Source organism: Budorcas taxicolor, chromosome 1 (assembly GCF_023091745.1).
Source record: "Budorcas taxicolor isolate Tak-1 chromosome 1, Takin1.1, whole genome shotgun sequence".
Classification (NCBI taxonomy): Eukaryota; Metazoa; Chordata; class Mammalia; order Artiodactyla; family Bovidae; genus Budorcas; species Budorcas taxicolor.
The window spans coordinates 208149243-208175449 of NC_068910.1; the positions used below are offsets into that span (position 1 = coordinate 208149243).

The following is a 26207-nucleotide window of genomic DNA, read 5'->3' on the forward strand; positions in this document are numbered from 1 at the left end:
CCATTACTTTGCCAACAAAGGGGCATCTAGTAAAAGCTATGGTTTTTTTCAGTAGTCAAGTATGGAAGTGAGACTTGGACCACAAAGGCTGAGGTTGAAGAATTGATGATTTTGAACTGTGGTGTTGGAGAAGGCTTTGGAGCATCCCTTGGACTGCAAGATCAAACCAGTCAATCCTAAAGGCAGTCAGCCCTGAATATTCACTGGAAGGACTGAAGCTGAAGCTGAAGCTCCAATACTTTGGCCACCTGATGCGAAGAGCTGACTTATTGGTAAAGACCCTGATATTGGGAAAGATTGAGGGCAGGAGGAGAAGGGGATGACAGAGGATGAGATGATTGGATGGCATCACTGACTCGATAGAATGAGTTTGAGCAAGCTCCGGGGATGGTGAAGCACAGGGAAGCCCGGTGTGCTGCAGTCCATGGGGTCGCAAAGAGTCAAACACAACCAACCAACTGAACAGGGAAACAGCTTGCTGACAGTCCCTCTGACCAAGAATCACGTGGGCACATGAAAGACAAGAATGAAGGATTGTGAACTTTAGTCATCGAGGGCCGAAGACCCACCGTGTCCTACTCCCAGTCTGCACATGGACCTGGGAAGAGGCATGAAGTGCCGCCACTGCCCCAGCACAGAGCTCTCCATAAGGCTGCTTTCCATCAATCCCACCCTTCCCTTCTGGCTTCTTACTTCCGCATAAACAGCCCCTCCGAAGCCCTCAGGTACACACATCTGAGCTTCACCCCCTGGTCCTTGCCTGGCGCCGTGGGATAAAGCCTTTTCTCCGCAAAGACCTGGCCTCTACCTGACCTTCCCCTTGCACAACCGGGTCTATGGAAACTCGGGTGGGGGTTGGGGAACGGCGGCGAGGGTGGGGGGGACGGGGGTGGGGTAAGGTCGCCAGGCCGCTATAGTCGGGACCCTCACTCCGTCCCAACTCAGCGAACCGGAAAGGGGCCGTGGATGAGCCGGCCACTCGGTGTCGCCAGTCACGTTGAGGCCTTATGGCGACACTGAAAGTTAACTTTCCGGAACCAGTATCTCAGCACAGTGCTTCTAGGGGGCTGCGACCCTGCGTCGTCCCGCCCCGGGGAAACCGGCGCGGAGCGGCGACTGCGCTCGAGGCCGCGCAGATCACTGCGGGACCACCTGCGCTCGCGGGGCGGAGCCCGACTCCCGGGCTACTGCGCAGGCGCGGCCCCGCCCACCATGACCTGTGACCCTGTTCTCCTTGCGCAGCATGGCGGCGTTCAGGGCTCTGGCGGCGTCAAGGCTGGCGGTGACCGCTGGATTCGCGCCGCGTCCCGGCCTGTGGCCGCTGCCCTTCGGCGGACCGGCGCCCTCCTCGCGCGCGGCCCTCCACGCCTCCGCCCCGCGCCCCGGGCCCAGGGTTGCAGTGGTGAGCGGACGCTGTCACCTGGGGAGATGGGAACCTGGGGCCGTGGGGGCCGAGCGCCGAGGCCCGCCTTCTGCACCCACGCCCTCCCCCGGCTCCCCAGCCCTTCCCCGCCCCCGAAGTCGGCCTCTCCCCCCGTTGGAGGCGATCGGCCGTCCGGCGGACCCCTTGACTCTGGTGACCGGCCCTCCATCCCCGCAGGTGCTGTCTGGATGCGGGGTCTACGATGGAACCGAGCTCCACGAGGCCTCATCGTAAGCCCCCGGGCGGCTCACCCTCGGGAGGGCCGGTTCCCCTTTTCCTGAACCGTCTGGAGAAACCTTCCTGCTGGTTAGAAAGGCAGAGACCATGGTGGACGCGAAGGAAAACATTTGAAGTCATGCATATGAAATACAGGGAGGCACAAAATAAGCATTTTAGCGTCGCCTCTGATGTCACCCAGCAGTAAACACTCTCTGCCCTCCTGTTTCTCCACACACCTGTGTTACACACGTTGGAATCACCAGATCCTGTGTTTTGGAGATCGAGCTCTATCCCATGTTTACAGTGTGATTGTGAAGGGTGGTGCAATGACCTCACTGTAGACAGGTGTTACTGGTGTAGCCTGGCACTTATTACCAAGTAGTTTATATTTTGGCTTTTCATTTATTTGAGAAGTTACTGTGAGCAGGACTGAAGAGGCTGTGAGATTCAAAGCTCGTTGGACAGCAGAGTTAGGTAGTGGTTAGGGAACACCGCCCCCTCCCAAGCCTGGGATCTCACTGGCCCCAGAGGACTCTGACACTGAACCCTCCCATTGGGGGTGGCCAGTGTGTGCTGGTGTTGGCTGGACAGGGAGTGGATTTCATGGGTCGAATGTACATGAGGTTTAAGGAGCAGAGACCAGAACCAGGGGTTCCCAGCCCTGCCAGGAGATGTCTGTGATCTCTCTTGGGGTCATGCTCTCATACCACCTCCTTCCCTGGAAGGGAGTGGTGACAGCCCTGCCAGGGATGGATCACATGCCAGTGTTTGGACTCGGGCTGGCACCAAGCAGCCCTGGGCAACGCTCCTATCAGCGGCAGCTCCTGGGATGCCTGCGTGTCTTCCTGCCTCCCACCCCCATGAGGGGAAGGTTGAGGGGACCAGGACCACCAGAAGCCCTCCTCAAACCCTCGAGACCATTGTCAGCTGGCCTGCGGGAGGACAAGTGCCCAGAGGCCGCCTGGGAACCTAGACATCCAGACTATGACCGCAGCTGGTCACCCGTCCCCATACCCTGGTTTGTAGAAGGAGCTTGGGCGCTGACTGGTCTCCAGATCAGTGACGGCGACTCACATGGAGGGCATTTGGGTTGTTAGCGAGCCAGCTATAACTGTTTTCAGAGCAAGGAGGCTTAACCTGTGTGAGGAGTGTGTGCCTGTCCGTCAGCTGAAACCCTGTGTTTATAAGCATCTGTGGGCAGGAAAGGGTGGGCTGGGCACAGGTCAGTCTGGTCTGGTTCCCCCCATGCAGGATCCTGGTCCACCTGAGCCGCGGGGGGGCCGAGGTCCAGATCTTCGCCCCTGATGTCCCTCAGATGCACGTGATTGACCACATCAAGGGACAGCCTTCCGAGGGCGAGACCAGGTACGAGCCCTCTGCCTCATCCCTCAGTGTGGACGGGGCGGGCTGAAACTCCCCGAGAGCCCGCCCACAGTTGCTTCGTCTTAGCTGTGAGCCGAGCCCGTGTTCAGGTGGACTTCACAGCCGTGGTCCCGGGCTTGTCCTGGGCCTCGGGTGCTCTCGCTTCCCACGCTACAGGAACAGTGAAGGCGGGTCTCCCCAGTGAGCTCTCATACCTGCCTTCTGACCGAAGGCGTGTGCGTTCCTTTGGCCTTGAACCTCATCCACCTGCCTGGGCCCCAGATACCTGTGAGCAACTCCCACCAGCATTTCTGTTCTGAGGGTGTGCAGCCCTGCCCTCAGATTCCGTCCTGCCTGGGCTATGGGGTGACAGCCCCTGGAAGCTGTTTCCTAGGGGCCCTCAGGCCAGGGTGTGGACAGTGAGGGACGGGGTGGTGGGAAGGAAGCATGGTGCCCTGTCCGGGGACTGAGGGCCCCCAGTGAGGACCCTGGCCTGGGCTGCCCACAGGGCGGGGAGAAGTTCCCGCTGCGGCTGGTCCTTCAAAGTCGCCTCTTGACGCTCCACCCACAGTTCCGTCCCATCTGCTCTCTTCACTGAACGCCACCTGGTGGCCCTACCTTACGCTGGCATCTGAGTGACCAGGTGTGGTGGTTCTGAGCGCCATTTGATAGGGTCCGGAGACTAAGTGTAGACCCGCTGGGGTCCCTGTCACTGTGCGGCCTGTGAACTGGGAGGATGGGTCCTCTTGTGTCAGGGCAGCTCCACCCCGCCCCCGTCCGTGCTGAGGGATGGACTGTCTGCACTGACCCTTTGGGGCCTCTGCTCATCCCCAGGAACGTTCTGACTGAGTCGGCGAGGATTGCGCGAGGCAAGATCACCGACCTGGCCAAGCTCACTGCCGTCAACCACGACGCGGCCATCTTCCCTGGGGGCTTCGGGGCCGCCAAAAACCTGTATGTGTTGCTGCTTGGGCTCTCCTCCTTTTCCCCCGGGGCGTCGGGTGGGGACACGATGGTGACAGGAGCAGCTGTTGGGGGACAGTGATAATGTAGCTGCCTCAGGATGGGACCCCGAAGGGAGGAGGCTCCTGGACCAGGCCATCCATCAGGCATGGAGTTGGGGGGTCGCTCCCCAGAGCTGTTCCCCGCAGACACCCACCCTCTTGTGGACCTTGCAGGGGGGCAACAGTCCTTCCTTCCCAGTGGGGCCATTTGGCCACGGTCCTGATGAGGCCGGGTGCCCTGTTCTTTCTGCCCTGTGGGAACCGGAGGGTAACTGGACCTCTAGCCGGGAGGCCGTCATGACCGCAGCCGTGACGTGTTTTGGCTTTCAGATCCTCTTTCTGTTCTCCGTTCCGTTAACTCTCTTCTCCACGTTTCATGGACGTCCCCTTACGCTGGCCTCGCGGGCCCAGCACATCCCTTCCGCCTTGTGCAGGGCTGCTGCTCCCGTGGTGGAGGGGCTCGCTGCAGCTGGGGCTATGCCAGGAGGCACCAGACAGCCATGCCCGCGGCTCTGGGGCTCCAGCACGGTGTGCTGTGCCCAACACCACCATTCTCCTCCGTTGAGCCATTCACTGGTGGTGGTTCTGCTGCAGCACGATGGCCTCCCAGCTGGCACTCTGTCTGCCTGGGTGCCATGCCCCCGGGAGCAAGGGCAGAGGTGCTTACATTCTGAGTCCATCCCTACCCCTGGCCCTTCACCTCCAGGCTCCCCTCTGCTCGTGGGCGTCCCCAGAGAGCCTCCTCTCTTACATTCCCAGCGGTTTCCACAGTCCTTCCCCGCACTCCTGCCACACCTTGTGCCCACTGCCTCTCTCACGGCCAGCCTTGGGGTGCTCTCCACTGTCTCCATGCTCCCGAGCCTCTTGGCGGGAGGCAGCAGGTTTCGTCTGTGTCAGCTGGGCTCGTCCCCCTGGCGGGACCAGGCTTCTGTCTCTGAAGGATGAGCTGGATTCACAGAGCCTGCCCCAGTCCCTAGACCTTGCCCAGTCTGAGGGCAGCGGCACCACTGTGTCGTTGTGTGTGTGGTGGGGAGGGGGTTGGGGTTGTATCTCTGGTGTGGCTCACGACCTGCCTCATGTGACTTAGCGGTCATGAGGAAGCGGGGCCTTGGGTCAGCGTCCTTGTCCGTGAGCTCACAGACCCCCAGGGAGCTCTCTCTCACCTTTCCAGAAGAAAGGCCAGCTTCTTGCCAGTGGTCTGTGTGATGCACATGGGGAAGCAGGCGAGCTCAGCGTGACCTGTTCCCTGTGGAACCCCAGTTCTTCCTGCACGGGACCCCAGGACCCCTCTCCAGTACCGTTGCCAACTCTGATTTCCGCGAGATTCACACACATGTCTTAAAAATCCAGTAAGATGGGAGCCTCTTGTTCTGCACTTTGTATTTTTCAGTTAAAGCTGCGACTTGTCCATTAACGGGCGGCCGTGCATGCAGATCCCATCATGTAGTGACGTGGGGCTAACGAGACTCCAGGAATCTTCATCACTTGTGGGGATTTAGCTGATGTGCGTGTGGTTAAAGTGTAAAGTCTGACCCGTTTTGAGGCTCTCACACAGCCTGAGAGCCTGCCGGGGCAGAGGCCTTGACCGAGGGAGCCAAGAAGGGGCTCGTGGCGGAGAGTGCTATGGCGTCGCTGGGTCTGAGCCCACCCAATGGAGGGGGAGCATCCAGACCCTCGGCGCTCTTGTCTTGTGAAGAAGACGGGTCTTGTTTGACTTGACTCTCATCCCTGTTAGTGATACACAGGCTCCGTCATGGGTTTCAGGCCAGCGGCACTTCCTGCTGCTCCAGGGCTGACCGAGTAGACAGCTGAGCGCCCACACGTGTTTGCACACGTGTCCCTTCCTTCCGCTGCTGAGAAGCTGACGGAGCACTCGGGATCCAGGAGGGGGTGCTCCCCAGGCCGGCGGAGGTGAAGCCCTGAGGTCTGAGGAGCCCCCTTCTCGTGGCAGGAGCACATTTGCCGTGGATGGGGGCACCTGCAAGGTCAACAGAGACGTGGAGCGCGTGCTGAAGGAGTTCCACCGGGCCGGAAAGCCCGTTGGGTAGGTGCAGCTGGGAGGGGCGGCCGTAGCCCGGTGGTGGGAGGGCCATGGTGGAGCCCGCAGCGTGGCCATGCCGGCTGCCCCAGCCAGGAGCTGGGCTTGGAGCTGTGTGGTTTTGGAAACTCTAGGCCCTTTCCTCACTGTGTGAGTTCACAAAGCCTTCCAGCTCTGAGAATTCTGAAGTTGTGTGGTTACATTAATCTTTCTGGGTGACATAACAGGGAGGGGAGAGGGTGAGTCTTTCCATGTCTAGAAGGTTCCCTGGTCTGCTCTGGCCCTAGCCTTTGCCAGGCCTCTCCTCGCTCCCGGCTCAGGCAGCCCCTAGGCTAGCTGGCCTGTCCTTCCTGGAGCCACAGCCGCCCTAAGCACAATGCTGGCCCCTGTGACACAGCTGAGCTTCCCTGGGGACTAGATCCTGTGGCGGTCACACACTGGGCCCACACTCAGGGCACAGCCACTCCTCACTGCCCGGTCCTTGGTCCTTGGTCCTGGTCCCAACAGACTGGCTGTAACTCACACCAGGAGGCTCTCAAGGACAAGAAATGGCCACGTCATCATCAGACCTGCTCATCAGGCTGTCCTGTCCACGAGCACCCCCGGGGGCTCCTCAGTCCTGCTTTACTGAGATGGCGGTGCTGGAGCACATGGTTCTCGTGCTCTGGGGTCATCCCTGACTGGGGAAGTCCTCCCAGGAGCACAGTGGCGCACAGATGCATTGAAAGCAAAACTTGCCAGGCCTCCATCGCACAGCTGGCTTGCTTTCTCTCGGCCAACTGGAGAAGGAGGTATAGAGTGCGAAGGCTGGAGAGGACAGCCTACCACGGGTTCAACGTCCAGGACACACATCCCGCAGCGGCCATAGCCCCAGAGGGCATGTGCCCGTACAACACCTCCACCCCATGCTCCGACTGCCCGTAGGAGGCAGTTCCGAGCAATTGCAGAGCCCAGCTGATCAGCCGTGGTGCCTCGCTGAGGCAGGGCTTGTGTGTGTGGATAAGCGCCTCGCGCTCTTCCTCTAAGAGTTCATCGGCATGATGAACAGGGTGGGTGCCCAGCAGATTGACCACCTCCCGGTGGGCGCTCCTCCGCCTCCCAGCGGACACTCCTCCAGTGAGTGGACGCCTCAGCTGAACTGCATGGGAGCCGGGGGAAGGGCGCAGAGCGGGGACATGGCCCTGTGGTGGCTGTCAGGTCACTGGGCAGCTCTGTTCAGTGCCTCCTGCAGCAGCTCACCTGTTTCTTTATACAAGTGGCAGTGTCATTCGACCACGAGCAAAACGCCCTTTCTAGGTCAGGGCTCCTCACATCCTCCTTCCAAGCCGCCCGCCCATCACTCCTCGGCCTGCTCGTCAGGATTACGGACGGCGTAGGGGAGCAGCCGGCTTTGTGCCAGGCCTCTGCGTTCGTCCCCACGCTGCAGGAGCCCCTGGCAGCCTGCACCTCTGGGCATCGCCTGCTGAGTTGGGTGCCTGTGGCCTGGCGACACGACAGGCCCCCAGGGCGCTGGTTCCGATGACGCTCACCTGGCCCAGGATTTATCTTGTCCCCAGATGCTGTGGTACCAATTAGTGTGAGGATTACATTCTTAGGACGTTTTACGACAGGGAGTGCACACTTGGTCTTCAGGTCAGCTCAGGACCAGATGAACAGGTGGGGGAGGTGGGGCGCAGCCCCTTGGCGTTTGGGCCCCAAGGGAGTGGGGCCGGCCAGGCCCGGAGCCGCTGTGGCGGGTGTCACACGTGCTGTCTTGGGGAGCAGGGCACTGGTGCAGCCCTGGCTCCCGTGGAACTCAAGTTTGCTGATCCAGGGGCTCAGGAGCTGCCGGTCAGAAGCCCCTAGATGAAGAGCAGGACCTCGGATCAGGCACCCACGTGGCAGGTGTCCCCATGAACCTGCTGGGCGCCTCTGGGGACAGTCTGCTGTGGGGGGCAGGGGTGGGCTCGGCCTGCTGCTAGGACAGGGCCCTCGCCTCCACTCGACAGGCCAGGCGAGGCTGCTGGTTGGACCACGTCCCCCAGCCCCCTGCTCTCCCTCCAGGGAAGGACGTCGGGTTGGAGCCAGTCAGTGCCGTCCAGCTTCTCTGTGTCGTGTGACAAACCGGCCAGAAGCCTCGGCCAGAGGCAGTGCTGCCATGCACGGTCCACTCCCTGGGACCCGGGACGCTGCCGGGCGCCTGGTGCACATGTGGCAGCCGGGGCCTCAGCTGACTGCCCCCCAAGGCTCCCCAGCCTGGCGCCGGGCCCTGCACTGCCCCACGCTCCGCAGGTCACAGTCAGGCGGGCAGCCCAGGGTCGGGGTCAGACTGTAGCCCTCGGAACCGGCAGAGCCCACAGCACAGAGGTCACACTGCTTTCTGAAGCTCACTGTGTTCCCCAGGTGGCCTCACTGTGCCCCCGGCTGGGTGGCCACGCGTGGTCCTGAGCTGACCCCTTCTCGTCCCCTTTCAGCTTGTGCTGCATCGCTCCAGTGCTTGCGGCCAAAGTGCTCAAAGGCGTCGAGGTCACTGTGGGCCATGAGCAGGAGGAAGGCGGCAAGTGGCCACACGCCGGGACCGCGGAGGTCATCAAAGCTCTGGGCGCCAAGCACTGTGTCATGGGCGTGACCATATCCTTCCAACAGCTGGGGCGGCGTGGGGACCCCCTCTGGCCACTCGGGGCTGCTCTGGGGCACTGCAGGGCGGGGGTGCCCAGGGCACCTTAGTGATGGGTGTGGCAGTGAGGGTGATGCTTTCTCTGCCCAGTGGCTCTGTTCCCACATCCCCACAGCGGTGCCCGCTGATCTTAGCGCACCCCAGACTCGGGCTTCGTGGGTGGGCCAAGGAGACGGTTTTGGGCTCGTGGCGGGGGTGGGGGTGGGGGTGGCTGTGTGGTGTGGAGATGCCCTGCAGCTGGCCCCTCAGTGGCTTGCCACTGGGGTGCGGGTCAGGAAGCGGCGCTCTGTTCATGGGGTCTCAGCAGCTTGCTGGCTGGTCTCGGGTCTTTGCTGAAGCAGCACAGTCAGTGCCAGAAGCCCCTTCCAAGTGCTGTTGCGGGGCAAGAGGGGGATGCACTCCTGGGGGTGCAGGGTGGCGCTGGACACCAGATTGTCCTGGTCCTGGCTGCGGGTGTTTTTCCATAACCTGTGTGCACGAGGCTCACGTGGACCAGAAGAACAAGGTGGTCACGACCCCGGCCTTCATGTGTGACACCGCCCTCCACCACATCCACGACGGCATCGGCGCCATGGTGCAGAAAGTGCTGGAGCTTGCTGGCCGCTGAGGCCTCGGCATAGGCCCACCCAGCTCCCCGCACAGCCACCCTCCCGTTGGCTTGGGACCCTGCAGGGGCAGACTCTTGCTTAAACGTGTAGGCATCGTCTTCGGAAGGAGGGCACTTCGCACACACTCGGGCCGGGAGGCTGACGTGAGATATTCCCTCAGCAAGGAGGGAGGGGACGGCGGGGCCCGCGCTCTGAGGAGCGCTGGCTACTTGCTCTGCGGGCTCAGGCTTCAGCTCGAGTTGGCTCTTCAGCACAAGCAGCAGGTTGAGATGATGCCAGGCTGAGGTCGGGCTCGCCTCAGGGCACCTTATGTAGTATTTGGAAGGCAACATTCTTTAAGCTCACAAATCTCATAGTTAGGAGACCAAAATATCATCTCATCGGTAATTAAAGATTCTCTCACCTGGAGTAGATGTGTCCTAATTAGAACGACCTGAGGCTTTTCTAGAGCGGCAGGCCATCGGCTGGGCGGGTAAACTCGTGTCCGAGACAGACAAGGGCGCCCCATCTAGGCCTTCTGAGCCCGCAAACAAGGGGCAGCCCATGTGAGCTCGTTACCTTGGGCTCAGGTCTGCTCATGTCAGGAAGGGAGGGTGGGCCCTGGGGGTCGGGCTCTGAGCAGGGGGGCAAGGGGACCGGGACGTGAGGGCAGAGCCGTGAAGTCTGAGTGGTGCTGGCCGGCGCCCTCCTCTGAGCCAGGGTGGTGTCTGTCCCGGGACAGACAGGGCTCCGCGTGTCACAGCACAGCCCTGCCCGCCCGTCCTCAGGGACCTGCTGCTCAGTGCTGCCGTGTCCATGCCTGGTCCCGAGAAGGCTGCTGGACCCAGTCCACACTGAGCTGTGTCTGGGTGTTCTGGGCAGGGGCCTGGACAGGTCCCCCACACTGCCCCCCGCCCCACATCAGGTACGACGACGCCCTTCTAGTGGCTGTCTGGGTTCTTGGGTACCATGGGTGGGGCAGGGGCCTGCGGAAGGCTCAGTAGAACCTGAGTCCACACCCACCCAGTCCCCTCAGCGTCCCGGTGTCTCATGTCTGCTGTTCAAGAACTCGTTCTCTGGTGGCCTGTCGTCCTCCCACAAGGCTGGGTCCCCTGGGACACAAGCTCCTGGGCCCCCTTGGGGGCACCAACCTGGCTGGCCAGGACCATCCTGCCCCGGGCGGCTGCAGAGGGCTTGCAGAGCCTGCAGAGGTTAGGGAGCTGAGGGTGACAGCTCCTCCTAAGGAACTTGTTCACAGACAAGTTCACTACAAATGTGTGTGTGCCCGTGAGTGCCTGCTTGTGCAGGTGGCAGAGTGCAGAGTCACAGGTGTGCACCTCCCCTTGCTGCCTGCGTTTCTGTCCTTTTGTGGAAGAGCTTTCTCCCCTGGAAGGAAGTCGCGCTCTCCCGTGCTTCCACAGAAACCTGGGTCCACTGCTACTCTGCCTCCGTGTTAGGTCAGTGGTTGGTCTGGAACCCTCTGCTCTGCATTCCATCCTTCTCTTCCAGAAATCCCGGGGCCATGCCTGCGGATCAGAGCATGGTCTGGAGGCCCAAGAACCATCACCATGAGGCCACCAGGGCCCCCGCTTGCTCGGGTTCATCCCACGACTGGAGGCGAGGCCTGTGGCCTGTGGGGCTTCGATGTCCGAGGGGTGGGGCCCCTGGATTTCACCTCCTCTGCTGCCACCTGCCGTGAACTGGCCAGAGTGCAGGTGACCAGGGAGGGCAGGGAGAGCTCATGAGAAAGCCCCCCAAGGACGTTGGTGTGGTCACTGGGTGTCGTCACGTGGTTCCCTGTTGTCTGCCCTGGACTCTTCCACACAAAGCACCTGGGTGTCAGGTCTAGGTGCCAGCCATCGCGCTGTCCTGCGGACTGTGCACCTGCCCGCTTAGCCCTGGTGCCAGCCCTAGGAGGGGTCCTCAACTAGGGGCCCAGGTTAGGCAGCAAGACCAGCAAAGAACATGGCTCTGGAAACACATCTGAGATGTTCAGAAGCCACGGAGGGACCAGCAAACCAGAGCCAGAGGGAGTCCAGGCACGAGTCCAGTTGACAAGGACTGAGTGCCTGCCTCATGCCAGGCAGTGTCCCCAGGCTGGGGTGCAAGGGGCAGGGACATGGGGGGCAAGAGGGCCATCAGGGAGGGGATGGTCACCATCTGAGCAGGGTCAACAGCAGAGCGAGCAGGTGGCTGTGTGTGAAGCATGGTCCTGGCAGGAGTGGCATGCAGGTGCCCAGCAGGGGGCCTGGGGTCAAGGACAGCGTGGCACCGATGGTGGGAGGCACTGGTGCCTCAGGGCTCTGGGTCCCTGGAGGCTTCTTGACAGGAGGCGGCCACCAGGGGCGCTGCAGAGCCATCCTCAGGCCTGGTGCAGGCTCCAGGGTTGACCCCGCCCGGATGGGCAGCCTCCCCAAGCCGCCGCCTCCTGCACCCAGGGGGCAGGGCTTTTCATTTCTCCCCAAGGCCCTCCTGGCCCCCGCTGTCCCTCCCTGTCCCCCTGTCTGGGCCCCTTCATGGACGCCTCCTCACCACCTCTCCAGTCCCTTCCACCTGGAAAGCCTGCTTCTGGACTACCAGCCCCTCGGCCCTCAGCTCCCTGCCCCACTGTCACCCTGCTGAGGGCTTGCCATGCTGTCTGGCTGAGGCGGTACCCCCTGGTTTGCTGCCTTGAACTCTTGGTTTGTGACTGTGTGCGTGTGTGTGTGTGTGTGTGCCTGTGCACACGCACGTGCACATTCTCATCACTGACTTGTCACTGGTCCTATCCGTGAGAATTCAGAGCTCCGAAAGAGAGGACACTGGACTGCTCCTCGGTCTCCCCAGGACCAGGCTGTGAGTTTACTAGTGGGCACCGGAAGCTGCGTAGCTTGCTGGCCAGGCTGGGGCCTCAGCCTGCCCCAGGCGTGCCCTGTGGCCCTGCTGCTTGACAGACCTGCTTTTCCACAGCTTCCTCTTCCTGCAGGACTTCCTGTGATAACATGGTTCTGTTTGTCTTACACAGACTTTATTTTTTAGCGCAGTCTTACGTTTGCAGGAAGGTTGATGGGAAGGTACAGGGTTCCCACCTCCATGCACACAACCTCCCCCGCGGTCGGCAACCCCACCAGATGTGCAGCTGCTACAGCTGAGAGGCCTGCACCGATGCCTCACCCGCCCGAGTCCACAGTGTACCCGGGGGTCACTCCTGGTGTTGGACAGCCCGTGTGTCGAGATGCACGTGTAACGACGTGATACCATGACGTGTGTAATGACAGTGATACCATGGTGGTATCATACAGACGGGTGTGCTCTAAAACAGCTCCACCTGGGCAGCCCTCCCAGCCCTTCTGGCAGCCTCTGATCTTACTGTCTCCATAGTTTGGCCTTTTCCAGAGTGCTGTGCAGTTGGAAGCAGTCTGTAGCCTTTTCAGACCGGCTTCTTTCACTTACTGTATTCGTTAAGGTTCCTCCAGGCCTTGACTTGATGGCTCATTTTTTCTTGGTGCTGAAACGATACTCCGTTGTCAGAATGGACCCGTTGTTTATCCCTTTACCTACTGAGGGGCATCTTGTTTGCTCCCAAGTTTTGGCGGTTGTGGAAAAAAGCTGCTGTAGATGTGTGTGCGCGGGTTTTTGTGTGGATTGTTTTTAGCTCCTTTGGGTAAACCCCAGGAGCACAGCTGCTGGATTGTATGGTGGGAGTACGTTCAGTTTGAAAGAGACCACAGTGTGTCCCTCACGATGGCTGTACCGCTCTGCACTCCCTCGAGCAGTGAGGCAGGGCACCACATCCTCCCTGGCCTTGGGTGCGTCAGGCGTGGGGTTTTAGCCCCACAAGGGGTGCTTAGGGGTAGCTCACTGCTGTTTCCATTTTCCTCCTGATAACGTGTGACGTGGCAAATCTTTTCATAGGCTCATTTGCCATCTGTGTATCTTCAGTAAAGTATGTTTTCAGATCTTTTGTCCACTTCAAAATCTGTTGTTCATTTACTTTTTGTTATGATTTAAGACCTCTTGGTATGTTTTGGATAACAGCCCTTTCTCAGATAAGTCTTCTGTAATTATCTCAATCTGTGGCTCTTCTCATTCTCCTGATCATGTCTTTGTAGAGCAGAAATGTTTGTGCTGTACATTGTGTGTACAGCTGAGCGGTTTCAAATCCTAAAAGACGATGCTGTGCAAGTGCTGCACTCAACATGCCAGCAAATTTGGAAAACTCAGCAGTGACTACGGGACTAGAAAAGGGCAGCTTTCAATCCAATCCCAAAGAAAGGCAATGCCAAAGAACGCTCAAAGTATTATACAGTTGAACTCATCTCACACACTAGCAAAGTAATGCTCAAAATTCTCCAAGCTAGGCTTCAACAGTACGTGAACTGATAACTTCCAGATGTTCAAGCTGGATTGAGAAAAAGCAGAGGAACCAGAGATCAAATTGCCAGTATTTGTTGGATAATACAAAAAGCAAGAGAGTTCCAGAAAAACATCTACTTCTGCTTTATTGACTATGCTAAAGCCTTTGACTGTGGATCACAACAAACTGGAAAATTTTTCAAGAGATGGGAATACCAGACCACCTTACCTGCCTCCTGAGAAACCTGTGTGCAGATTACGAAGCAACAGTTAGAACTGGACATGAAACAACGGACTGGTTCCATATTGGGAAAAGAGTACATCAAGGCTGTATATTGTCACCCTTCTTGTTTAATTTATATGCAGAGTACATCATGAGAAATGCTGGGCTGGATGAAGCACAGGCTGGAATCAAGATTGCCGAGAGAAACATCGATAACCACAGATACGCAGATGACCATCGTTAAGGCAGAAAGTGAAGAGGAACTAAAGACTTCTTGATGAAAGTGAAAGAGGAGAGTGAAAAACCTGGCTTAAAACTCAACATTCAAAAACGAAGATCATGGCATCCGGTCCCATCACTTCATGGCAAATAGATGGGGAAACAATGGAAACAGTGACAGACTTTATTTTCTTGGGCTCCAAAATCACTGCAGATGGTGACTGCAGCCATGAAATTGAAAGACGCTTGCTCATTGGAAGAAAAGCTATGACCAGCCTAGACAGCATATTCAAAAGCAGAGCCATTACTTTGCTGACAAAGGTTCACCTAGTCAAAGCTATGGTTTTTCCAGTAGTCATGTATGGATGTGAGCGTTGGACCATAAAGAAAGCTAAGTGCTGAAGAATTGATGCTTTTGAACTGTGGTGTTGGAGAAGACTCTTGAGAGTCCCTTGGTTTGCAAGGAGATCAAACCAGTCAATCCTAAAGGAAGTCAGTCCTGAATATTCATTGGAAGGACTGATGCTGAAGCTGAAGCTCCAATACTTTGGCCACCTGATGTGAAGAACTGACTTATTGGAAAAGACCCTGATGCTTGGAAAGAGTAAAAGCAGGAGGAGAAGGGGATGACAGAGGATGAGATGGTTGGATGGCATTACCGACGTGAAGGACAAGAGTCTGAGCAAACTCCGGGAGCTGGTGATGGACAGGGAAGCATGGCGTGCTGCAGTCCATGGGGTCGCAAAGAGTCAGACATGACAGAGCAACTGAACTGAACTGAACAAACCACTGGACCACCAGGAAAGCCCCCCTTGGCCTTTTAATAGCTAAGTAAATTCTGCCTTGATGTGAATTGAAGATGAATTTCAAAAGTAGGGGCATTTGGATTCAGAATGGTCAATTCCAAAACCGAGACCCACACACACGGGCTTACACAGGGGAGGGGTTCCTGAGTTTGCCCTGGAGAATTCTGGGAATGAGCTGGCCTCAGGTGAAGTCGCCAATGGTCAAGTCCCTTTTCCTCATCAGCCCTGTGTGGCTGGTGTCTCCTGATACCAGGGACTCCTGTGCCCTCGACTGCCCTACTGGGAAGGGTCTCGAGTTAGCAGCTCAAGTCCTGAGGGTCACACTGACCCAGCGCTGGCCCAGCTCACCAGAGTCCCCCCCAACCAGCTATGCTGTGTGCGTGCCTGCAGGCCTGGGCTCTGAGGATCCGCAGAAGGGGGCTCACCGGGCAGAGGGCCCTGCAGCCGGGTTGCTTGGTGAGTCCACAGTGAAAGGAGTGGTGAGGGGCTTCAGGAGTCACAGGTGTAAAAATCCAAAGCCATTCTTCATCCAAGAGAGAAACAGAACAGTCTCACAGGGAAGAAATACCCGAGGTGGTGTGTGTGCTGGGAGCTCATCCATGTGTGGACTGGAGCTCCCCAGCGGGCAACAGATGTTTCTAGAACAGGCCTACCCAGCGAGGCAGGCCCGGCTCCCCGGATGCTCTGCAGTCAGGTCCCGTGGCCCCATGCCAGTCCTCAGGGAACCGAGGTTGGGTGTTATGGATTTCCAGGAGGGTAGACGTTTGGCATGAGCTTGAGTGCTGGAGGAGTCCAGGGGCTCCAAGTCCACTGGAGCTGCCAGAGGGAGGTCCTTGCCGGCCTCTCTGTGCTGTGGGCACGTGAGTCCTATGGCCACCAGCAGCACCACCCCTCCCCCCGACCCAGGGCCCTGCTGGGCAAAGAACAGTGTTTGGTCTGCACCTTGACCCCTTCTCCTGCGTGACCACAGGCAAATCTCGTGAGTGCTGAGGCCACAGAGAAATGGAGGTGACAGCGCCTGCCCATGGGGGCTTTTGAGGACTTGGGCTGTGTGTGGTTGAGTGTATGTGCACAAGTGTGCATGCATGTATAGGGTATGTGTAAGTGTGTGCATGTGTGTACAGGGTATATATACACAAGTGTGTGCAGATAGGTGTGTACATGCATGTTGGTGTGTCATGTGAGTGCGCAGATGAATAGGCATGTGTGGTTCTGTGTGGTGCTGGTACATACACGCGTGTTGGTGTGTGCACGTGTGTGTGTTGTGCGCATTAATGTGTGCATGTATGCCAGCGTCTAGAGTAGTCAGAGAGATGCCAGTTTGCATGAACAGTAATGATTATTTTTGTTACTATTACATAGCATGAGTTACCTTCTTAGAAAACCACAGCAGCCATAAGAAACAACCACCACTCAGTCACTCGAGCCCTGGACCTTACTGCCAGGGGCAGCGGTGGGACGTCACTTCTGACCTCAGGGCCCAGCTGCCCCTGTTTGCTATGACAACAGCAGCCCAGGGCCCCGCCCCCAAGAAAGGCTTTCGCAGCTCCTGAGGGCCTGGCTGTGTGGGTCCCCACCTCTGCCTGGAGGGGAGGGTGAGTCAGGGGCTGGTGTGCTGAAACAGGAAGCCAGGAGTGTCCTGACCCCACAGGGTTGGGTGGGGAGGGGCGCTGCTTTTAAAGCAGAGGTCAGTGACTTTCTCCTGCTGTGGTGGGGCCTGACCCAGCCTGCGGGGCCCAGCCTCCTGCCTTGGCCTGGGGACTGTGGGCCTTGGGGCCTCGCAGTGCTTGGTTTGGAGCTCCACTGCTGATCCCTGTGCACGGTTCCCATGTGGAGACAGCGGCCACCCTGGCCTTTCTGGCCAACGCTGCAGCCCCTCAGGCCCCACCCCCAGCCCCCTCACATGTGCAGCCTGACCTCTTGGTTCCAGAAGGGCATTCCCGAAGGGACTGAGGGCCAGGAACACAGTGGGGGACTCAGGAAGAATTTATGGAATTCAGACATCATAACCCGTGGCTCCTTTTGAAAATGTTATCTTTGCTTTCTATCTCCGTGGCATGCATCCCTGCACTTCCTGGTTTGGGGTGAGGTCAAATAGCAGAAGTACTAAAATATTTCTCATCAAATGTCTCATGGTGCTCTGCTCTGGCCCCAAACAGCAAGTTCCCTGAGACTTGCCGCCGGAAGTCTCCACGTCCACCGCGGGTTCGGTGGCCCTGGCTGGGGGTCCTGCGGGGATGCGGAGCCCTCAGCCCGAAAGGCCCAGCCCTGACCTGGGGATGACACCAGAGCCTTGCAGGCACTGAGGTCCTTGCGGGGAAGCTTGGAACCCAGTCCTCTCAGGCTGTCGTATCCGACACCATGGACGGGGCGGCTTTCACAGCAGAAGTTTGTTCTTTCTCAGTCGAGGCTGGAGGCCTGAGACCAGGGAGTCAGCAGGATCCTTCTGATGCCTCCTCCTACGCGTGTGACAGCCGTCCCCGCCCCGTGTCTCCCACGCTTGTCCCTTGTTTATATCTGATCTCCCCTGGTCGGAAGGACAATGGCCAGGTTGAATTGCACCAGCTCCGGTGACCTCCCTATAACACAGTCACGTCTGGAGGCCTCACCTCCACACGTCGTCACGTTTCCAGTGCTGGGGGCCGGGGCTCCAACATACAGATTTTGAAGGACACCAGTCAACTCGTAAAGCCATCTTTTTTTAAAGTCAGTACAGAGGCTGAAGGTGAGGCTGTTAACCACCTGGGGTCAGGCAGTGCCCGTCTGACAGCAGAGCTCATTCTGGGTGGACCCTCTTGGACAGGGTGAAGAGGCTTCCAGGGCCCCTGCCAACAGCTGGCCCCGACACAGCCCAGGATGAGGGCACTGGCCCCCACTCCCCCACCCCACTCCTAGCCCATGGACTTTCCGGGGTGAGCACAGGTTGTTTTTAGCTGTCACCATTTTAGCTATATTAAAGCAGATGGTTCTGTGGTTGACAAGAACAATCCTGATGCCATAAGCCCGCCAGCAGAGTCAGTTCCAGGCACTCTGCCTCGTCACCCTGGATATGGGACTTGTCAGCTCAAGGTGGACATGGATTTTGGACCTGGACATGCTCAGAGGAAAAATTAAGAGGCCCTTTGGGTGTCAGACCCTAGCTCTTCCCGGCAATGCTGAAGCCTCGGCCGCGCCCCGAGCCTGTTTGCCTCTCTCCGCCAGTCTGTGAGCACAGCAGCGGGGCCCCAGCACCAAGGGGGGTCCAAGGAAGTCCTGACAGCCGCTTTCTCCCCAGAGCCCACCCTCTTCTGGCCGCCCCAGGGCTGGGATGCGACCCCACGGTGCCCACAGGGCCTCCCTCTGCTGAGCCAGGGCTCCCACGGGCTGCCTCAGACCAGCACTCTAGAAGCCACCTAGGGCGGGGGGTCAAGGGGTTTATGGAGGATGGAGGAGGGGCGTGAACATGGGCAGACAGGGGCGAGCATGGCAGGCTCAAGGTGGATCCTGGGCCCTAGAGGGTGAGTTAGCTTCGAGATTCCAGCCAGCAAGGTGGGTGGGGCTCCCATTGCCCCTGCCCCATCCGTCAGGCCCGGGACATGGGTTCCCAGGTGCCTCTGCCTGGGTAGGGACTTCAGGGCTGGTTCCTGGAGCCCACTGCCCCGAGTGCCCACCATGGGCAGGCTGGGATGAGGGCACAGAAGGATGGAGGAGCTGGGAGAGGATCTGTGAGAGTGAGCATGGTCCCCCACCAGCTCTGGGCCCGTGATGTCCTGGGCAGGACTTACTTGTCCCTTCACCTGCCTGACTGCTTCTGCAGGGCAGGGCTGGCACAGGTCTGGAGCTGGGCAGGTGGCAGCCAGTGGCACAACCTTCAGCTCCGTCCGGAGGAGGAAATTGGTTTCTGGAGCCCGTGGGGGTTTTGTGTGGGGTAGGGGAGTTCTATTTAGGCACCAGCTTTTATGGGGGCGCTATATGGCTCTGAAAGGTCAGTCCTTAGCAAGTGAGTCACCTTAGAGCTTAAAGCCCAGCCACTCAGGTCTGTGCTGTGCCCGCTGGGGCTCAGTCCTGTGGGCTCCTGAGCGAGGGCGGGCAGCAGGGCCTCCCCGCCTGGCCCCTGGTCCCAGCAGGCCGATGCCCAGTTCATGTGTTACCTGCATCTTGGGGTGCTTCTGGGAGGGTCTGACTTGATGGACCCTGCCTTCCTCCCCAGCAATCCCAGTAAAGCCAATAGGAAACCAGAGCAGATACCAGCACCCTGGGAGCCCCCAGCCCAGACCTGGGGCTACCCCCTCACTGGCTCACGGCTGCTGTGCTGACAAGGGGCTCGCCTGACTCATGATGTGGGGCTGCTGTCCGCCTCAGGCTCCCGGAGGCTGAGCGGGGTGGAGGGGGACAGTGGGCAGCACAGCCGAGGCCAGTGCCTGTCCAGAGGCGGCCATGCCGCCCTTTGCCCCGATGGACATGGAGGCGGCCCTTCCCGTGGAAAAGCCTTTTATTCCCCCGCACCCGACAAAGCAGGGCTGGCCTGTGACGCCAGTGTGGGAAGCTGAGGGAGGGCTGTCCAGGGGCTCCTCTGGCTGCTGAGTTGCCTCCACCGTGGTGTCATGCCGGGGAGGGGCCCCGAAGCAGCGGCATGTCATCGTTGGTATGTTTGGGGCATGCACGCTCAACGTGCGCCCTGCAGCCTGTTTGACAAGCCCTGGGTCTCACGGCCTTTCCGACATCCCTGCCAGGACCTGGGGCCTCCAAGTGGCCGTACTGTTTTCTCCACGGGGCCTTTACATAAAACTCCCTCCTCTCCCCATTACTGTGACCCACATTGGGGTTGTTTGCGATTTTTCCTGATGAAAGTAACATTGGCAAGAACAGTTTGGCCTCTAAGGCTTTTTCCTCGGAGTATTTTCTCAGAAGGAGGTTACAGGACCGAGGTTGTGAACAGGCACAGCTGAGCTGCAGTGGGGGAGGTTCCCACGGCGGGAGCTGCTCTTCAAGGGACTTTCCCAACGTGACGGGCCAGGACTGGGGCCACCGGGGTCCTGGTGGAGGGGCTGGGTGTCCTCGGGCTGGGCAGGGGGCTCCCCAGGCCACCCCTGGGGCTGCTGCAGAGACGCCCTTCTCCCAGGAATCCCGTGTTAGGTCCCTCCACTATGCGTGTGGTCCTGGCTTGTGCTGGGCATTCCCACAGGCTTCCCTCATGGCTCAGCTGGTAAAGAATCCACCTGCAATGCGGGAGACCTTGATTCGATTCCTGTTGGGAAGATCCCCTGGAGGAGGGAATGGCAACCCCACAGCCTGGTCCGGGGCTCATGGGGTCGCTGGCTGACGGAGGCCCCGCTGTCTGTGTAGCTGGTCTGAGAGGAGCCGTGTTCTGAGCACACTCGACGTCTGCACGTGCAGGTGGGCGGGCAGTGGGTCAGGAGGTGAAGGCGGAGCTTCCAGGCAGGATCCAAGGGCAGGTGGGGCTGCTCAGGACCATGGGCCAGGGCCCCGCTCCCAGCCCCCTGGCCCACTGTCACCGCAGGCTCCAGGCAGGTCAGAGCACGTGTGGGGCTTGGGGCTCTAGGGGTCCGCTGGCTGCCCCCAGCCTGGCCCTCAAGGTCACCTCTCCCCTGAGACTTTCTCCTGGAACCTTCGGCAAATCATGGGAAGGACATGGAAAGGAAGGTTCAGCCCCCTGCCCCCCACCATGCTCCCCCCTCACCCTCTCTCCTCTCCTGGTCTCCTCACCCCCGTCCCCCCGCCACCGTCCAGCCACAGCCTTTGTCCCGGGCCAGATGTGCCCCTTTTCATGCTGACCTAGAGCCTGGGGCAGAGGCGCCAGTCGGGCTCCTCTGTGCGCCTCCCTCCCCGCTGGGACCCCCCAGCCCCACCCTCTATATGAGACTCATCACCCTCTGGTCCCCTGAGCCATCTGATCACCTACTCACCCCCAGCAGGAGTCCTGTCAGCCCCGGGATCTCCGAGCAGCCAGCCCCCTTCGTCACCCCGGTACTCAGGCTGAGCCGAGGCCCTGAGTGTCTCCTTCTCATGTTAAGGGTGTCACATGGCTTTTTTCCTCTGAAGCTCCCTCCAGACTGGGCCGGGGCTCTGCGTTTAAGTAACCGCTGCCCAGCCTGGGTTCCCAGGTGACCCTGACCCCGAGTCTTTTCCTAGGCTTCTGTCCTGAGCCCAGCAGCTGGCCCTGGTTTCCAGCTCACTCCCAAGGGCCTTCTGGAGCCCCAGGGGTGGCGGAGGACAATGGAGAGCCTGTGGAGGGGGTGCAGTGAGGGCAGGCCCTCTCTCTGGGCACCATCCCAGGTCCTGGGAGGGCCAGGCCCATGGCCCAGCCTCTTTTGCAGGGGGAGGGGGCCTGGTGTCCAGCATACATCTGGGTGGGTGGCCTTTCCTGTATAGGAAAACAGCAGGTTAAATGGAACTGAACCAAACCAGCGTCTTTAAGGGAGAACATCTTGGGTCCTGCACATACCTCCTAGGGGCGCACCTCACAGAGTCACGGACCCTGCTGACCCCACTGACCCCACCAACCTTCTTTGCTTGTATCTTGCTCCAGTCATGCTGTGGGGCCCTGCCCTGAGGAACTCCTTCCTGGGACCTGGACTAAAGGCGTTGGCATCATAAACAACCCCCCTACCCCTCGTCTGTAATCCCACTGGAGGTGCTGTCCAGGACCCTGCGTCCCCAAGGTGCTGGTCTGCAGAGCACATGTGGACATGGTCTGGACACGGCTGCTTTTCTGGGAAGGAGTATACTGGTCCAGATCCTATAGAGGGTTGAATCATGCCCGCCCCAAAGATGCTTCCACCTGGACCCCTTTCCTGGAAGCGAGGTCTTTGCAAAGGTGATTACATTGAGGATCCTGAGATGAGATGGTCCTGGTTACTAGGGTCAGCCCTAAGTCCAGGGACAGGTGTCCCTACAGGAAACATGGTGAGAGGAGGAGGCTGTGTAGTGATGGCATGATGTGGCCATGAGCGGAGGACACGTGGAGCCCCTGGAGCTGGAGGCAAGGCTGGAGCAGGGCCTCCCTGAGTCTCCAGGAGGGAACAACCCTGCAGACACCTGGGTTTCCAACCATGAACATGAGGGGTTGGATCTCTGTTGCCTGAAGGCCCATGTCTGTGCTTACAGCAGCTCCAGGGAGTGATATGATGGCGAATGAGGGTGGGGGCCGCCCCTCTTAGAGTGGACGTGGCCACTCCCTCAAGGTGATCCCCAGGTTCTCACCAAGCAGCCCACCGCACCCGCGGCTGGGCACGGAATCCTTGGCCTCCTGCTGAAAAGCAGGAAGGCCGGGGCCTGACCTGGAAACTGTGACTCAGGTCGGAGAAGGAGGTGGGTGCCCGCTGTGGCCAGCAAGGTGGGCAGCTCCGAAGTCAGCTTCCTCTCCTGGGGTCCGTGGGGTCCTAGGTCAGGAGAGGCCCGAGGAAGAGCAGGGGCGCCATGTGGTGGCCTGTCCGCCAGCCAGGGTGTCAGCTGGGGTTTGCAGTGCGATCACTGTCTGCCCCAGGCGGGCCTCAGCCCCACTGCCCAGGGAGCCATCCCCTCCCCTCCTAGTCAGTTCCTCTCACTGACCTCAGTCCAGACCTCCCGCCTGCCCAGGCTCTTGAACTTGGACCTCAGGCTGTCCTCTGTTGCGAAACAGACACCTGACCGAGTGCCGTCAACCCTCCAGGGCCAGACGCTGGGGGAGCCCAGCTGGAGAGAGCAGTGCCTGACCCTGACCCTCGGTGCGGCCATCGCATGGAGCTTCAGGTATGGGCCCTGAGCGTCCGCATTCCAGCCTGGAGTCAACCGCGGAGGAGACCCTAGTGGTGCAGGGAGGTGGCACCACACCCTGGCGTGCCCCCCCCACCCCTGGGCTCAGAGCCAGTGGCCTCAGGCACCCACTTGGCACAGGGGTGGCCGCTCCATCTGTCCACCTGCCCGCAGTGACCTGAGGAAGACCCAGAGGCAGGGAAACGCCCCTGGTCTGAAGGGTTTTGGAAGGATCCCAGGGGTCACACCAGTGCCGTCTCTGTGGTGTGACAGCCTGACCAGGACAGTGTCCTCCGAGCCATGTGGTGACTCACTAGGAAGCTGGTGGCCAGACTGCCCTGCAGCACCAGCCTCAGGGCTGCCCTTTCCCAGGACCCCTGGCCTCCCTGTAGTGGGGCCCCGGGCTGAGGCCATGGGGCTTGGACCATGGCCCCCACCAGCCAGGGGAGGGGCCCAGGATCCCAGTTCCCAGGTCCAGCTCTCTGTTGGCCTCTTCTGATAATCTCCTCCCCCACACCCAACTGCCCCAGGTCCCGGTGTATCTGGGCACCCTCCTTAGCACTGGGTGCCCTCTGACCCGTGACCCCTAGCCTCCAGCCAACACCAGCCCAGCCACAGCCTTATTCCTCCCTGTCTACCTCCAGCCCCAGGAGTGCCATTTGGTCACCTGCAGGGGTCACCTCCAGAGGGGAGGGGACGTCCCTCTGGAACAGGGATGAGGTCTGGGGGGCAAGTGGGTGGTGCGGGGGGTCCCCATGGCTGAGCTGCTTTATGGGAACTTCTCCTCAACCTCAGAAGGGTACCCCCACTTCCAGGAGGAGGCCAGCCTGTGCCAAGAGAGCAGCCGTGTGGGGGACTCGACTGGAGGCAGGGGGCCTGTGATGCCGATTAGAGTGTCCGCCCCGGTGACCCCCCACATTCTCCCCAGGTGCCCAGGAGTGGCTGCAGATGGGAGCCAGTTCCTGGTCCCATGACTGCCACCTGCCCAGCCCCACAGGCCCCTCCAGGTTTGGGACAAGTGAAGGGTGAACAGTGTGCACTACAGGACAGGGGTAGACAAGGAAGCTACCCCTGGAGGAAGTGGGGAGAAATCCAAGAACCCCCAGGTGGGGGCGGCCAGCTGCGCATGTTCCAGCCACAGTGCTGGCTTCCCTCAGAGCAGGGTGTCAGGCTGCGGTCTCGGGAAATATTGGGGAAGTGCTGGAGGTTGGTGGGCGGTGGGGAGGCCTGAATTTTAGGACCACTGAGTGGGCAGTTGTCAGACTCAGGAAGATAGAGCGGAAGTCCACCCCCGCCCCCGCGGTGGCCCAGCGACTGGAGCTGCCAGGGCCCTGTTCCCCTCTCTCCCAGCCCCCGCCCCCCACTCACCAGCTGCAGCCACCGAGCTGGGCTGACGTGAGCGGGCTGACGTGAGCAGGCTGACGTGAGCGGGCCTTCTCTCCAGAAAGGACCCTGGGGTCCAAGGGAAGTTTTCTCCAGTGCTTTGTTGTGAAAACTTTTTTGAAACCAGTATTTCCTTTAAAATTGTAGGAAATATATGTATAATGTAAAACTTGCCACCATAACCGTTTTTAAGTACACAGCTCAGTGGCGTTAAGCACACTCGTGTTGTGCAAGCATTGCCACCATCATCTCCAGGACTTCCCATCTTCCAAACTGAACCTCTGTCCCCAGGAAACAGTCCCCCTCCCCCACCCCAGCCCCTGGCCCCCACCATCTCCTTCCTGTCTCTATGGATCTGACCCCGCCAGGAACCTCAGGTCAGTGGATCACACAGTATTCGTCCTGTGTCTGGCTGGGGTCCCTGAGCATCGTGTCCTCAAGGTTCATCCATGTGTAGCAGGTGTCAGGGCCTCCTTCCTTTTCAAGGCTGGAAGATGGACCTTGTGCGGATGGACCACGTTTTGTCCATCCATCCATCCATCCACGCACGTGCCCTTGAGTGGTGTCCACCCCTTAGCGGTTGTCAGTAATGCTGCTGTGAACACAGATGTGCTAATACATCTCAAAAGACCTGTCTGAGGCCCTGCTTTCAATTCCTTGGTGTCTATGCCTAGAAGTGAGTCATATGGAAATTCTATTTCTCACTGGTTGAGGAACCACCATCCTGTGGTTGCACCCTGGCAGTTGCACCACCTTACAGGCTCATCGTCACCAACACTTGGGTTCCTGTTTCTTTGTTTCTACATTACAGTCATCTCAATGGGGGTGTCTAGGAAGTTTGAGGACCCCACCCACATCCTGTATCCCAGGAAAGCAGTTAGCAAGTTCACTCCACCTCTTCTGATATCAGCATATATGTTGTTTTTGGATGTTCCACTTAAAGTAAGTCGTAGACATTGGACACTGGATCCCTGAGCCAACTTCTGGGATAAGGAAAGGTCACCACAATGACCTCTCTGCCCTCAGGATATCCGTAGCTCCTCACTGCCCACCCCCATCTCCCTCCCTGCCCCTGTCTCCCAGATGCCCACCAGCCTGCACTCCAGGTCACAGCCCCCCTCGGGCCACACTCTCTCGTTGATGACACTACTTGGCTGCAGTCAGTCCACACTCTGGATCCGTCTCACTGTCGCCTGCAGTCTCTGGCTTGCCCACAAGTCCCTTGCCTGGTTTCCTGTTACCTGGAGGAAACCAGGGTCCAGAGTGGTCATCCTTAACTTTGCCCCCAGGAGATAGTCACCAACACCCAGAGACATTCAGGGCAGTCACTCCCAGGGATGGCAGCACGGTTCAACACCCTGCACCGTGCAGCCCCCACCACACAGAGCTGTCCCCCCAGAGCTCAGCAGCCTCAGGGTGAGGACCCCTGGTCTGGAAGCTGCTGAGCTCCAGCTCAGACACCTCTTGCCAGGTCTTTGCAGCGAGCGCTGCCAAGAGCTTGCTCCTCTGCCAGGGCAGCCAACAAGGGGCGCCTGTGACCTCTCCGCAGGCAGGCCCACACCCTGGGCAACTCCTAAGTCACTGGGGACCCCTCTTCACCCCAAGAGATACCTGGTCCCCGAGGACCCTTCAGCTGGTGGCCCCACCTCTGCCTCTGTCCCAGGAGGTGGGGGTGGTACTGAGCAATTGCAGAGCCCAGCTGATCAGCCCTGTGCCTCTCAGGGGGTGGCAGGTGGGGGTGCTTTTGCTTCGCCACTATCGAGTCCCCTTTCCCTCTGTCTCCAGTCTCTTGCTGTCTTCATTTAGATTTAGCCTTAGAGTTTTTAAAAGTATCTCTCTGGATTTATGGATTTTTACTCATTCAGAGTGTTTCAGTGGATCACAGCCGTTACTCTGTTTGACCCTCAAAGTGTCCATAGTGTGGCCGCTGGCCTCCCCCCAACCCACAGTCCCAGGTGGCGAGTGCCTCCTGGCCGCACCTGCGCCCCCCCTGCCCCCTTCGCGGCTTTGCACCCACCTCCTTCCTGGTTCCTTTCCGAAGGGAGGGGGATTTGAGACCGAGGCCCAGGCTCAATCAGTGGCCTCAGGTGTCCCTGTCTCCAGATCATTGCATCGAGCTAGCTAGGATGTGGAGCGCAGGGTAAACACACACACATGTGGACACGCACGGCAGCGTGGCCGCTCACGCGACATCGGGAGGCTCGGCCGTGTGGTTGTC

At 59.4% G+C, this 26207-nt stretch overlaps 1 protein-coding gene across 1 annotated transcript; it reads left to right on the forward strand.

Annotated features, from left to right (window-relative positions):
• The first annotated feature begins 1230 nt into the window (after window positions 1-1230).
• Window positions 1231-9718, forward strand: GATD3 (glutamine amidotransferase class 1 domain containing 3). The gene is made up of 7 exons (XM_052639137.1): window positions 1231-1402; window positions 1601-1653; window positions 2894-3007; window positions 3839-3958; window positions 5960-6052; window positions 8500-8656; window positions 9181-9718. Exons 1-7 carry the CDS (start codon window positions 1244-1246, stop codon window positions 9307-9309), a joined length of 825 nt encoding a protein of 274 aa, XP_052495097.1. The 5' UTR covers window positions 1231-1243; the 3' UTR covers window positions 9310-9718.
• Window positions 9719-26207: the final 16489 nt, after the last annotated feature.

Coding starts and splice junctions, on each gene's coding strand:
- GATD3 (XM_052639137.1), top strand. CDS start 1,244: ATGGCGGCGTTCAGGGCTCTGGCGGCGTCAAGGCTGGCGGTGACCGCT. Junction 1,654..2,893: donor GAGCTCCACGAGGCCTCATC/GTAAGCCCCCGG, acceptor CCCCCCATGCAG/GATCCTGGTCCACCTGAGCC. Junction 8,657..9,180: donor ACTGTGTCATGGGCGTGACC/ATATCCTTCCAA, acceptor ACCTGTGTGCAC/GAGGCTCACGTGGACCAGAA.